The 14,328-nt window shown below is 40.7% G+C and overlaps 1 protein-coding gene and 1 non-coding gene across 2 annotated transcripts in view; one reads left to right on the top strand and one right to left on the bottom strand.

Annotated features, from left to right (window-relative positions):
- LOC112408208 (testis-specific Y-encoded protein 1-like) overlaps positions 1–12,148 on the bottom strand; it is a 54,243-nt gene extending 42,095 nt beyond the window's left edge. The window contains 3 exon segments of the mRNA XM_024757783.1: positions 7,617–7,827; positions 8,170–8,351; positions 12,125–12,148. Coding sequence (XP_024613551.1) covers positions 7,617–7,827; positions 8,170–8,351; positions 12,125–12,148 — 417 coding nt within the window.
- On the top strand, positions 4,421–4,527 carry LOC112408266 (U6 spliceosomal RNA). The gene has a single exon (XR_003004913.1). It is a non-coding gene; the product is annotated as a U6 spliceosomal RNA (small nuclear RNA).
- Positions 12,149–14,328: the final 2,180 nt, after the last annotated feature.

Raw genomic sequence — 14,328 nt, 5'->3', positions numbered from 1 at the left:
CAATCAAGCCAATTAACATATCCATCACCTCACATAGTTACCATTTATTTTTGACTTTCTGGTCTTATATCCATTTTGGTACTGTTGAAATACAATGTGTTTGAACAAAAATATTACCAACTGAATTTTTCATTTTTGTTCAACTGAAACATACAAAATTGCTTCTAAATTCACAAACTAAATTATATTTAGGGCTAAACAAAGCTAATTAAAAGACTTTTTAGTAGGACACAGGCTGCCAAAATAGCAAATTTCCCCTGAATTTGTTCATTTATCTGTTGAGTGGTTCCTATTTCTCTATAGTGCTTTCATTCATTTTGAAAGTATTTTTAGACTGTGTATTTGGCATAAACATAAAATTTAGAAGTAACATAAAATTTACTTTTACCATATTTACTTGTTATTAAGCCATTTTCTTTCTGTTTCAAACCGACTCTTTTATATTCTGCCTTATCTTACTAGGGCTGGGACTCTGCAAATCACGTTTCTGTTTTGCCAGTTGTCTCCCTGTTAGACTTTGACAATGGAGAATTCTAAAGAAAGACTGGAGGCCTGGAGAAGGAAAAAGGGACATGTTCTTTCCTGTTTTGCTTCCTGTGGCTGTCAACATCATATGAGCAATGATTTTTCACCTGGGCAGTAGGTACAGTAGCAGTTGGTTCTAGTTTCCACTTCTCCTCCCAAAATTTAAAAAACCTGTCTCATTTTGCCTTCTCAGAGACCAGCACCAGTTGGCTGGTATCCTTTCCTCACATATCCAAGTCCCAGCTCCCTGACACCTATCCTCTAGGATTCTGAGTTACAAGCCCCAGCCAGGCAATCTGTCCTCAAACTACTATTTCTTCTAGTATTCCCACTCTCTTCTCTTTATTATCCCAGCCCTAGGGGTGGTAGATTCCTCTACCATACTTCAGTGTTCTCTCTTTTGTCTTTTCAGCTCGCTCTCCAGTATCTAAATCAACTCTATTACATTCTCTTGTTAAAATAGTTGGTGTGATTTCTATTTTTTCTGAAGTGATAGACCATTTCTTAATCTATGCTTTTTCTTTGCAAATAACAGAAACTTACTTAAACTGGTTAAGAACAAAACAGACCATATAGGTTTCTCCTGGAATCCTGGGACAGGAAGTACAATCAGGCCTGGTCAGCTTTAGAAAACAGCCTGAAACTAAGATTAGTCCTTTTGGGCTTCCCTGGTGGCACAGTGGTTGAGAGTCCGCCTGCCGATGCAGGGGACATGGGTTCATGCCCCGGTCCGGGAAGATCCCACATGCCACGGAGCGGCTGGGCCCGTGAGCCATGGCCGCTGAACCTGTGTGTACAGAGCCTGTTCTCCGCAATGGGAGAGGCCACAACAGTGAGAGGCCCACATACCGGAAAAAAAAAAAAAAAAAAAAAAAGATTAGTCCTTTTTGTCTTTCTAAAGGTACTCTATGGTCTCCCATCTTCTCTACTCTTTCTTCACCTTCTTTCTAGCTCTCTCAGTAAACCTATTTTCTCTACCTTTGGCTCTGGGATCAGTATGAATTCCAGTTCCAGAAGAGGAAGAGACCCTGAGTGGCTTTGTTTGCACAAATGTACTCACTTCGTACCACCAGCATTAGCCATTATAAATACAGCTATGGGCTCTACCACTGAGGTGAAGAAAAATATTTGTCAGAGATGAGGACATTGTGCTGAGTGTATGGCTCGAAGAGTTTCTAATACATTTTCTGATTTTCCTTCATTAGAAAGGATCACCGCTTAAGGAGATTTTCTTTTTTTGGATGATATACTTAAGGCATATTCCATTTATATATAATAATTATTAGATTACTTTAAAAAACTTTAAGTACATATTCACTGAACAAAATTATAAATATAGATGAACCAACGTAAAAAATATAGATATTACACAAATTCCCACCACACAGGTATGTAATTTGGGGAATATATTTACATGCACTGATATTTATATTCTTTTCAAAAAATGGGTTTTCACATAAGCAATAATTTTAAATAATTTTATGTCAATAAACATGTTTGTAGAACATCATTTTAAAAGGTTAGCCAATAATTTAAGAAACAGTTACTTCCTTCACCCAGATTATTGGACACTTACAGCCTTTAATTATACAGTTAATTTTTGCAGATACATTATTTTCTCAGAACAACTTTTTAGCAGAGGTATTTCTGACTTGATAAACATGTATTTCAAGATATTTGGTATGTATTTTTTAATTGCCAGAAAGTTTGTGTACCTCTCATCCAACTGCCAAGAAAGCTGTATCAATTAACGTTGCCTCCATCAATGTAAGGGATTACCTGTTTTTTTCTCGGTACGATCGTTGTTACCAACTTTTAAAGTATGACAAATTGAGAGGTAAAACCCTCTGATATCACATTATTATTTTAATGTACACTTTAGTTTTAAATATTTATTGGAAGATTTTTAACATTTGTTGGTCGTGTGGGTGTGGGTTGTTCCCTTTCTATAGAGTTGTTCTTTCATTTGTAACAGTTGAAAAGAGTTTATTAAACTTCCATTTTAGGTTTTAGTGTTTGATTCTTGGACCTAAAACCTTCTTAAGTTCATATTACACTTATATTGTAAGTACCACTGAAGTTTAAGCTAATATCTCTGCCTCATCTCAATCTCTTATTTTATTTAAAAAAAAAGTCTATCACTGAAATAAGTATTCATTAACCTATCAGGAATTGTATATTAAACTGCTCTAATTTGGTCAAAAGTTAAAATAGTTTTTAAATAAATAGCACTAAAAATAATAAATCCATGAAAAGAGTAATTGAATTATTTATAAAATTTACCTACTTAAGAGTCAATGAACTATGTATATTTACTAAGTTGATTACAAGATGTGTTAGTGAATGATAATGACTTAAAACATTATTTATTCCAAGTATCACATCTGAATTTTAATAGGAGATTAATGGACATGAAATGTTTTAATTTTAAAAGAGTGGAAAGTTCAGTAAGTAAGGAATATTTGGGGTGCTTATATATTCTCCACAGTTTAAATGATATCAGCAGTTATTCACCAACCTCACGGGCAGATGACAATTTAGTAAGGAACTGCCTAAACTACAAACATAGAAGATGAAAACAAACATGAGCAAAAGCAAAGTAAAATTCTATAGAACACGAAATAACAGATTAACCTTACAGTTAAAAGAATTCAAAATGCAAGGGAAACATTTAATCTCATGCAATTACTGGGAGAGTATTGCAAAGTTATAATTCACAGTTTGTACTCATTGGATTCTCATATTTAGATTCACATCACATGATCTCCTGTAATTTGCAACGCTTTTACCATTTCCCAAGTACATATGCGTGAGAAGACATGAATGATAAAAATTTTTTTTAAAATATTCTAGACTTCTTAGGAAAAAATCACCCTGAAACATTCGGATTCTCTTTTGTTATGTATCTTTCAATTATGTGTTGTGGGAAACAGCAGAAGAATTACACATATTAATGTTTAATATGTAAAACTTATCCTGATACTACTTGAAAGGAAGAACTCTGGGTCTGTAGTGTTAAAGGCTCTGATTTATTTCTTACAGGGATCTGAGTAGTCTAATGAAACAACCTCAGAACTCAATGACAATGAAAGAAGTCTGGGAAGGCCTGAGGCTGGTATTGATTCCAGGGAGACAGGTGAGGTGACAATATAACACAGGGAGCAAAGCACATTGCTCCATGAGGGAGCAATCTGTATGAGTTAAGTATATGTTCAACGGTGACGTCAGCATCATCGCTAATAAGATGCCCTTTGTCGTATCCCCCATCCTAACAACAACAACTTGACATCAATCCACAGGCAAAAGTGCCTTTGTCTACAAATTCAGCAGTGGCCTGTGAACTGGCTCCAGCCTCTCTTGGCTGCAGCTTGGGAGTCCCGGGAGAACAGTGCCTTAGACAATCACCTGTGGATGAGAGAGCCTTTTTTTTCCAGGTTTCCAGTGGAGAAGTTCAGCACACCACTGGAGCCAAACAATACAAGTCAGGATGCATTACAGAGGTTAAAAGGAACTTTACCTGTGTCACCTCCCCCCACCCCGTCCCCGCCAAAAAAAAGTGGCACAGCTTAGTGCCAAGTGGGAACTTTCTGGCCTGTGATTTCTCCCATGAGGGAAAGTGAGTGCATGAGTCAGAACTTAGCTTCCCTCCGTGTGGGATGTTGCCAAAGAGGCACATTTCTCTCTCGTCCCCTACAGCGTACTGAGTCAGGAGCTGCAGGACTAGGGGGAAGAGGGAGGCGAAGAGAGAGGACTCGAAGAGGGCAGTAAAGGGACTCGGGTCCTACTAAATGCATCACAGACTCCAAGAACCCCACCCATGAGGCACTGGGATGCCTCACCCACGGATCCCCCAACTGGCCCATGAGCACTCTCAGTGCTTATTAAAGAAAATGTGGTGCTCACTTTGGCAGCACATGTTCTAAAACTGGAACGATACTGAGAAGATTAGCATGGCCCCTGTGCAAGGATGACACACAAATTCGTGAAGCGTTCCATATTTTAGGCTCAAGAGGGAGGGGATATGGGGATATATGTATACGTATGTATAGCTGATTCACTTTGTTATACAGCAGAAACTAACATAACAATGTAAAGTAATTATACTCCAATAAAGATGTTAAAAAAAATGTGGTTTACATTTTATTTACTATCTGTCTGCATGGTTTGAAGTAACATATTTATGGGACATTTATATTACCATGTGATGTTCACCAGTTGCCATTATTTTCAATAAACAGCTCAGAAATAATTAAGTTAGTTCCTAAATTTCTAATTTGACTACGATGGACTCATAGAGGACTAATGTTTAATGAACACTTATAATACGTAGAAGATTTCCTGGGTTTGTGAGAATCTAAATATGTGTAAGTGTTGTCCTCTGCCTTCAAGTTGTTACTTAAAATAGAAGACTAAAACCAAGATTAGAAAAAACTAAAATCATGTATTATAAAGTCCAAGATTCAAAACAAATACTCTGATATCTTAATATGGAAACAGACACTAAATTATTTTTACTTAAAAGATTAGACCTTTCCCCACATTTAATTTTAGCTCACCATATAGTAAAAAATATAGCTATAAGAACACCTTTCTTACACATCTTTTGTACATCAGAGATTCCCTCCCCATGCTTTACTGGCCTAAAGATGGATTAAAAGAGTTTCCCTAAAGTGCTTTGATTTTGAGTAACCTCATTGATTGTTTCCTTCCTGACACTACTTTGTGAAATTAGATTGGGACACGCTTTTCCCTGAAGAGCTCTACATCCACAAATGTTTCTGATTACATGAAACCATTCAGAGTGTAAAGGGTCATCATGCAGAGAAAAGTGGTCGGCTAGTCCCTATTGCCATAATGACAGAATAAGAGAATATGAGTTTAAACTGAAAGAGAAGAAGGGATTTGGCTTGCTTGTGGGGAAGGTTTTATTATTTAAACCCTCTTAGAGTAGCATGGATCTCCTGTTAATAATAAAAGCCAAGAGCTACTTGAAACTTACTATGTGTCAGGCACTGTCCAAAGTCCTTTACCTGTGTTAACTCATTGACTATTTGCAGCAGTCCTATGAAACAGATATTGTTATTATCTCTGCTTAACAGATAGAGTTAGTTAGGATTATAAACTTGGGGGGGGGGAAGAGAGAGAGAGAAATATGACCTATGCTCTCAGCCACTCTGTTTTTGGGTCCTTTGTGCTGTCTTAGCTCTTAACTGACCCTAGCTTCTTTCATGCTTAGCCTTTCTGATCTATTTTCCAGAGCCCATCTTCCTATTCTTGCTGACAGACACTGCTTCTCCAAATCCTATATGCTGAATTATGTAGTTTTAATTAAATCTTCCATAATATTTTAGAAGTATTACCCATTTAATCTTTTCAGGAGAGTTACATGTAGGGGAGAGATCACCTCTCTTGCTTCCTAACAAATGATTCATAAGTTTTACATTGCTACCTAGCAGCAAAATTTCCCACTGATGCTTTATAAACACTTAACTATTAAATCTGGAAGTAATCAATTAAAAAGTATTTCAAAGAAAGCTTGGTAATGGAAATATCTAACAATCAATATAAGAAGACAAATGATTATGTTTAAGTTCTCTATTAAAGAAATGGTCTATTCTTGTTTGGCAAAGTTTTTTTCCTAAAATCTCACACAACCTAATACTGAGGGCTTAGACAAGCTTAGTTAAATGAACTTAATTTCTCATTAGTTAAAGATTATGGTGTGCTACCTCTCAATATGCACCCTCATTTCCAGCTATCATTTAGTTGTGTTTTGCATTATTTTCCCTGTTACCATCTGTCACTGGGCTACAATCTCATCAAGTTTCCAAGTCCAGCTGGGTGTAGTCTTCTAATGGCCCCCATTCTAATGTCGTCTAACAGTGTAGAGGTGCTGATGATTGCGAATTATGGCCACTTTGCACAGAATCATTTCTGACACAGATTTTTTTCTAATATTGATGTTACAGGTAACATCTAAAACCCTTTTTGTTTTTCCTCTTAGGAGCTCTCTTCTCATTCTATGGGTATCTTGGCCCTATTCTGAAATGTTACACTTTAAAAGAAACTTAGTGCAAGACTATATGACCAGATTAAACTCTGAATAACTTCAAGTGACTCTGGACAAAGCAAAGCACACTAAGAATACAACTATTCCTGGGTTTTCTCTATATGGAATTCCTCAAAGTGTGATCCTCTACTATCTTCATCAGAAACACTGACGGTGTTTTTTTTTTTTTTTTCTGACGGTGTTTTTAAAAAATGGACGTACTGGTCTCCCTCTAGATCTATCCAGTCAAAACACCTAGGCACTGTGGATTGACATCTACACTTTAAATAAACATCACAGGTTAATATTACAAACTCATGTTTGAGAACCAATGTTTTGTTATTTAGATAGCACCTACCTCCAGAAGCAGTGATACCAGAGAGGAATAGTAGACAAGTACAGCTTTCAGACCCTTTGTAAGGAAATGAGCGTCTAAGACACCATGGTTTATTCCAGGTGCATAAAATGAAATAGATACAGCACCCAGGGATCCAGCCATGGTTAGGTGCCCTGCATAATGTAAATTTATATGGTATGGACATAACGGTATGTCATCTGCTACTGAGATAGCTCGGTGCAAAATTCAGCCCAATTGGGGTATTCCATATTGGATAGTCTCACTAATGGGTGGCTGCCCCAATAGTAGGTGGGTTTCTAGGCCTCGGTCTGAAATATCCTGGGTGAAAATGGGCCTTTGTTCTGGTTCTTTATGGACCTCAATGTCATGATGCACTTCTGGATAAATATAGCTGCTGTGATGGGTTTCCATGCTTCTTTATTTTCTAGGGTATCTTTATAATAAACTAATATCATCTAACTTGGCTTGTCTTTTCCTTGCAACCTCAGAGAGCTTAGTAAAGAATTAGTAGGCTGCTCCTCCAAGGCCTGGGCCCGGCCACTGGGCGGCCGTGGCGAGGGTTCTGGAGCCCTGCGGAACACAGCCCTCAGCCTGTCCCCGGACCCTCCAGCTCACCCGCCTGCCCGAGCACAGAGGGCCTGGAAGGCCCCGGGGGAGAAAGCAGCCACTTACCTCTCACCGAACTCTCCGACCGAAGCACCACTGTGAGGTTAACAGTTGGCTAATGGTCTGCAGGTCTCGCAGTCTCGCGGTCTCGCGGTCTCGCAGTCTCGCGGTCTCGCGGTCTCGCGGTCTCGCGGGCTCGCGATCTCGCGGGCTCGCGATCTCGCGATCTCGCGGTCTCGCGGATTCGCGGTCTCGCGGTCTCGCGGTATCGCGGTCTCGCAGTCTCGCGCTAAGGATCACTCGCCAACAGTCTCGCGATAATGGTTTCGAGAGGAAGGCCTCCCACTAGCAGCCGTAAGGTAATGGCAGCGTGCCCTTCCCGGCCCTACTATAATAAGGGACACCAGTCATATTGCACTGGAGCCCAACCTAATGACCTTAACTTACTTCTAGAAAGACCCTATCTCCAAAGAAGGTCACATTCTGAGGTACTAATCATTAGGACGCCAACATATGGATTCGGGGAGGGCGGGGGGACAGAATTCAGTACTTGCCATTCATATTAAACGATATTTAAGTTTGATGGCAAAACAAAACCATTCTGCATCCTGTGTGACCAATATTTGCTTACCACTGGCCTAGGCTGTTCTTGAGGAAGGCTGATTCCAGCACAGTCATGGCTGCAGCTAGAAGGACTCCTGGACCAAGCCACCGTGGTGTAGCAGCATTCTTTGAAAAACAGCGACTGAGCCAGCGAGTAAGTACAGTCTTTGGTTGTAATTCTTTAATGGTAACCTTGTGAACCCAAGCTTCCTTTAGGAATAATAACACTGTTCTGAGAGCTGGACAACATATGCTTCACCACACTGGTGGACAAGGATGTGTTAACCATGCAAGATGAGTTGTTTTCAACAGCAATAGTGTAAACATATTAACAGAAGCAATGGCAGCAGAAAATATGTGTAGAGGAAATAAGGAACTAATTAGCTCCTCTAGCACTTTCTCTGTTTGGCACTTGGACACAGGTAATGGCCCCTATATGTGTTTCTATTTCTGTGTAACAAACCACCACAAATATAGAGGTTTAAGCCATATCCATTTATTAGCTCACTGTTCTATAGGTCAGAAGTCTGAGTGCAGCATGGCTGCATTCTCTGCTCAGGGTCTCAGAGACAGAAATCTAGGTGTTAACCAGGCTGGGCTCTCATCTGGAGGTTCTGGGGAAGAATCTGCTTCCAACCTCATTAGAGTTGCTGGCAGAATTCAGTGCCTTGCAGCTGTAGGACTGAGTTAATGTTTCTTTGCTAACTATTGACCAAGGGGCCTCTTTCAACTCCTTAATTCACCCTTTTTCTCATGTGGCCCCCCTCTATCTTCATACCAGTAATGGCGTATCAGGGCTTTCTCATGCTTCCCGTCTCCTTACCTTCCTCTTCTGCTTCTAAAGGGCTGATGTAATTACATTAGGCCCAGCTGGATAATCCAGAACACTCTCTCTATCTTAAGGTCAATTAACTAATTAGCAACCTAAGGTCAACTAATTAGTAACCTTAATTACATTGGCAAAGTCCCTTTTGCCATGCAGCATGCTGTATTCACGGGCCTGATATTTTATCATACAGTCCCTGGTATTAGGGCAAGAAATCTCGGGGGGCCATTTTTATAATTCTTTCTACTACAGCCCCTTTGGAATGAGCAAGCCTCTTGGATTCTTGGATAATTCAGGGGATGCAGGCCCAAAGAGAGACACAAGGGACTTGTCCCTCTGGGCATGTGGGTGCTCGATTGATTATTTTCAGTATTAAAAAGAGATACGTTACTCAATTCATTAATTAAAAAGTATTTATTGATTACCTATTTGGGGCCAGTCCTCTTCTAGGTACTGGAGACTGAGTAAGGAGGAAAATATTAGGCAAACAGGTAGCTAATTCATATAGGACCTAGTTGGCCATTATCAGGACTCTGGGTTTTACTCTAGATATTAAGAGAGGTTATTGGAGAATTTAATGCATTGAGTGTTATGATCACACCTAAAATTTAAAAGACACAAACGGCACTTCTTCTTCCAGGAAGATGGAGCAGATGTGCTTTTTTTCTGTTCCTCCTGCTAATAACTAAAAATTCCTGACCTTTATATGTAAAATAAACATGGGAAGACTCTGAAAGGTGAAGAGAAGGCCAACTGTCCAGGGACCTTGGTACTCAAGGAATAACATGGTGGTGAATTCTCTGGGTTTTATGTTTGCCCCAGGTATCCCAAACTTAAAGAATCCACAACCTGGAAATGCCAACAGGCACAGACAATAATAGCTCCAACAAAAGCCTGTTCCACCTAGTTAAAGGGCCAGGAAAGGGGTATGCTAGCAAGACAGAAAAGTTTTAGACAATAACTGTTCTACTCTGACTAAACACCACAGAGAAAAAAGCTATGGTTTCATCCCCCCCCACTCTCACAACAGCAAAGGCCTAGAATTATACCATTGCCAGGCTGTAAGGAGGCATTCCAATGCCCTTGCTGGGATAGTGTTAGAGAAGGCCAAGCAGGGAGCCAGGACCTTTATTCCCACTGGGAGCGATGAGACCTCCCACCCCAAGGTGTCAGTGAAGACCTCATGGGGAAAATAGATTCCATACCACCCAGCAGTAAAGAGGCATCTCTTCCTGGGATAGTGTTAGAGAAGGCCTAGTGGACAGTAATGACTTTCACCACTGCTCGTTGCTATTGAGGTTACCCCTCCTGTGGTGTCAGTGGAGGCCATGTGAGAGACTCCAACTCCTCCCAGGCAGAAATGTGGACCATCCGGACATCCTATAAAATAGCACATTGATCTGTTACATTGATGACATCATGCTGGTTGGACAGAATGAGCAAGAAGGGGCTAGCTTGCCAGAAGCATTAATAAGACACATACCCTCCAGAGTGTAGGAGATAAGTCCTATGAAGATTAAGGAACTTGAAATACTGTAAAGTTTTTTTGGGTCCAGTTGTCTCCTGTTGGCATAGGAGTTGAATAATATGGACACATAGGTCTAGAAACCAAGAGATAGAGGCAGGATTGGCTGCACTTACTAACACAGTGACCTGCCGGGAGACTTTCTGCCTCTCATCCCAACTCTGGGCTCTACAGGATCAGAAGTCCTGGTCCCCAAAGGATGCTCACTGTTTCTATGAGACAAAACAAAGGTCTCATTGAGCTATAACCGTGCCTACCACTTGATCACTTTGGATTCCTTGTGTGTATGGACAAGTAGAGAAGAGTTGCTAATATCTTAGCACAGATAATGACCCTGATCAGATGGAGGAAGGAGGACTGCAGTTACACAGTGGGGGCAGGTAGAAATAATTATGTAATTTAGGTGTTCCACTTGGATGTCTCCTGCCACTTGGATTACAGATGGGCAAATGAAGCAATCTATGCCTGAGAAGCATATGCGAACAGGGGCCCAGAAGTCTTAGGAAGGAGGTATAGGTCGTATTACCAGGTACATAAGAGAACTGTCTAGGTGATGGCTAAGAGTGAAAAGAATTTAGCATACACAGTGGGGACAGAAGATATTGAGTACCAGCTGCAGACCCAAGGCCAACTTCAGTGATGGGGGCTACAGTTCATCCCTCTAATAAATTCCTCTCAAGGGGAGAGGCTTAGCAGAACCACAGAAGATCTCCTCTTGAATGTGTATGAAGAAATGTGTGTGCACAGTATAATGGGTGGGCTGTTTCAGTCATAGGGGTGCACCACTCTGATCTCCTTCAAGAGACAGCCTGCCAAAAGGAGTGCAGCGAGCTGACAGTGGTAGCACCTTCAGGATCTGCTACAGCTTTCAGACTGAGGTCATGCGCTTTCAGGGAACTCTCAGCCGATAACTGAGCATCCTGGGGGTACTAGGGCCTGACTGTTTGGCCTAATAAGGGACTTCTGTGTGGGAAACCTTTGGCTCAAGATCCTTATGGGACTAACCAGGACTTTTTCAAGCTGTCTCACAGTCAGAGGCTTGATTTACCAGTCTCTACTCACAGATATCAGATCTGAGTTATGGTCTGAAGCCTTTCCTTGCCTATTCCTGCTTCCTTTCTCCATAAGTTTTCTCAAGGAATACCCTCTTTAATTCTTCTGCATTTCTAACTGTATTAGTATATGCTTTCCGAATGATTGAAACTGACCCATACCCTAAAGGTCTCCTGCATCCTTACCTGTTGCATTGTATAAAAAACAAGCAAACAGACAAACAAAAAAACTCCCAAATTGTCCTCGACAGGTAGGATTAATAACTCCAGATGGAGCTGTAACCTTTGTTGCCTGTTGGTTCAGCTGTACAAGTAGTCTGGCACGGTCGGATGGCACTCTTAACTTCCAATTTAATGGAACAGTTGTTGTGTCCCCTTGTGGAAGCACTCATATTTTGTGAACTAAGACCACTAAACTATCAGACTACAAAGTTGTGATGAAAAGCAAAACTTTTTCTGAGGATCATTAAGGGTAATAGAGAGAGGAACCACTCTCATTTCCACATAGTGATTCCTGGACCCAGGAATCCTTGCTATAAGAAAATCATCACCATATATTGATTGCCATTTAGAGCATTACCTCATGCTGGTGGATATTAGCCATGCGCACAATGTTTTGTCACCTAGGAGGCACTGTAACTAATTGAGTCTTCAAAAGGCCATTGCATTACAATTACACTGAGGCCAACTCAGTGGATTCCATTAGCGTAAGCCATTGATGAAATTGTTTGCTCTACAGTGAGTTCCTTGGTCAGGAGCAATGCTGTGCGGAATACCATAGTGATGAATAAGTTTTCCGTAAATCTTTGTTATTTTATTTGTTTATTTTCTTTATTTTTTTGGCTGCGTCAGGTCTTAGTTGCGGCCCGGGCGATCTTCGTTGAGGCACGCGGGGTCTTTTTGGTGCAGTACATGGACTCTTCTTGGTGGCACCCAGGCTTCTCTTTAATTGTGGCGCATGGGCTCCAGGGCACGTGGGCTCTGTAGTTTGTGACACGAGGGCTCTGTAGTTGAGGCGCGCAAGCTCAGTATTTGTGATGCTTGGGCTTAGTGGCCCCGCTGCATGTGGGATCTTAGTTCCCAGAGCAGGGATTGAACCCATGTCTCCTGCATTGGAAGGCGGATTCTTTACCATTGGAACACCAGGGAAGTCCCTGTAAATCTTTGGATGGTGTTTTGATCAAAACATTGCATGTAAGGAAGACAAATGCATATCCAGAATAGGTGTTTATTCCAGTGAGAACAAAATGCTTCCTTTTTCATAAGGGAGTGGTGCCACTTATCTCCCAGGGAATTATGCTATTTCAGGGAATCGGTCTTGGTTTCTGCTGTTGGCAGGCTGGGAACTCAGTAGTATAGACATATTGGCTTTGGTGATTAGAAGTCCATGATACCGAGTAAAAGCATAACCTCTATTCCTGCTGTCATGACCTCTTTATGCATGAACATATTGCCAAGGCTGGAGTGGCTTTCAAAAGAGGCTGACTGACATCTACATAATGAATTATCTGCTCCATTTGATCATTAAGTTCCTTTTCAGCTGAAGTTACTCATTCGCCTGTATTTACATGTGATATAAATATCCTTACACTCTGTGCTCGTTCAGAGAGGTCACTATCTCATCCCCAGACCTTCTTGTCATCAATTTTCTAATTATGTTTCTTCCAAATTTTTGACAGCTAGCCAGACCATTATCATTGCCTATAAATCAATGTAGATACACACATTAGAACATTTCTTTTTCCAGGCAAAATGAGAAATCAAAAGTACTGTTCTAAATTCTGCCAACAGGGAGAACTTGCTTTCACCATTGTCCTTCAGGGCTACCCATAGAATGGGGCTGCAGTGCTGCAGCTCTTCAGATGGGTGGTGCCAGAATGTTGTGCAAAATCGTCTGAATATTTTCTTCATCATTTAACTGGTCATTGTGAATTTCCCATGAAATATTGGTGCAGGATGAGAGAAAAAAGAAGATGTAGCTCCAGTAGAACTTATGGGAATCTGAGCCATTTGCTGTTGTGTCTTGGGACCTACCTAATTCTCATCTCATTTATACTACTTTTCCTGATGAAGGTTGTTGCTGTGAACATTCAACTTCCTGGCTTGGGGTCAGACACCTCCCTCTTCATTACAGGCAGCTTAGAAAATATGGCAACTTGAGGGCCAATGATCAAGCATTCAGTCTCCATTTACCCTCACTAGTAAGTCATAAGATGTTTTTCAAAAGGAAAATAGTTATCAGCAGATGAAAACTTAGCTTTGCCCTAAAATCTGAAAGGTCTGTGATGTATTTTACCTATAGGGTCTGGCCAAAGACTCCATACAGCACTCCTATCTGCTATAGACATTTCAGACATATCTGGGTCTGGTGGGTTGTTTGACCCAAGTGGCAGAACAACTTGCACAGCAGCCTGAAACTATTGGTGAGCTATCTTTTGCTTTGGGCCCACTTAAAACTTGCAGCCTTTCTGGTTTCTCAGTAGATGATTTGGAGCAGTACACTCTAATAAAGTATATGATGCCTCCAAATTACGGAGAAGCCAATAAGCCCCTTTCTTAGTAGCTGAAAAGGACTTTTAACCATGGAGGGCTATTTCAACATGCCCCAGACCATTGGACTCCTATAAATTTCACTGAGGTGTCAGACCCCTGAATTTTCCTGGGGGATATTTCCTACCCACTGATCCTCATGTGACATACAAAGGCTTCTACTTCCTGTTTACCAGAAAGGTCCAATCAATGTGATAATATTGCATTAGATCAGCATTATTTGCTATGGGATAG

The sequence above is a fragment of the Neophocaena asiaeorientalis genome, unplaced genomic scaffold (assembly GCF_003031525.2).
Source record: "Neophocaena asiaeorientalis asiaeorientalis breed wild unplaced genomic scaffold, Neophocaena_asiaeorientalis_V1.1 scaffold116, whole genome shotgun sequence".
NCBI lineage: Eukaryota > Metazoa > Chordata > Mammalia > Artiodactyla > Phocoenidae > Neophocaena > Neophocaena asiaeorientalis.
The sequence above is the reverse complement of the archived record's forward strand: the minus strand, read 5'-3'. Positions and strand labels throughout refer to the sequence as shown.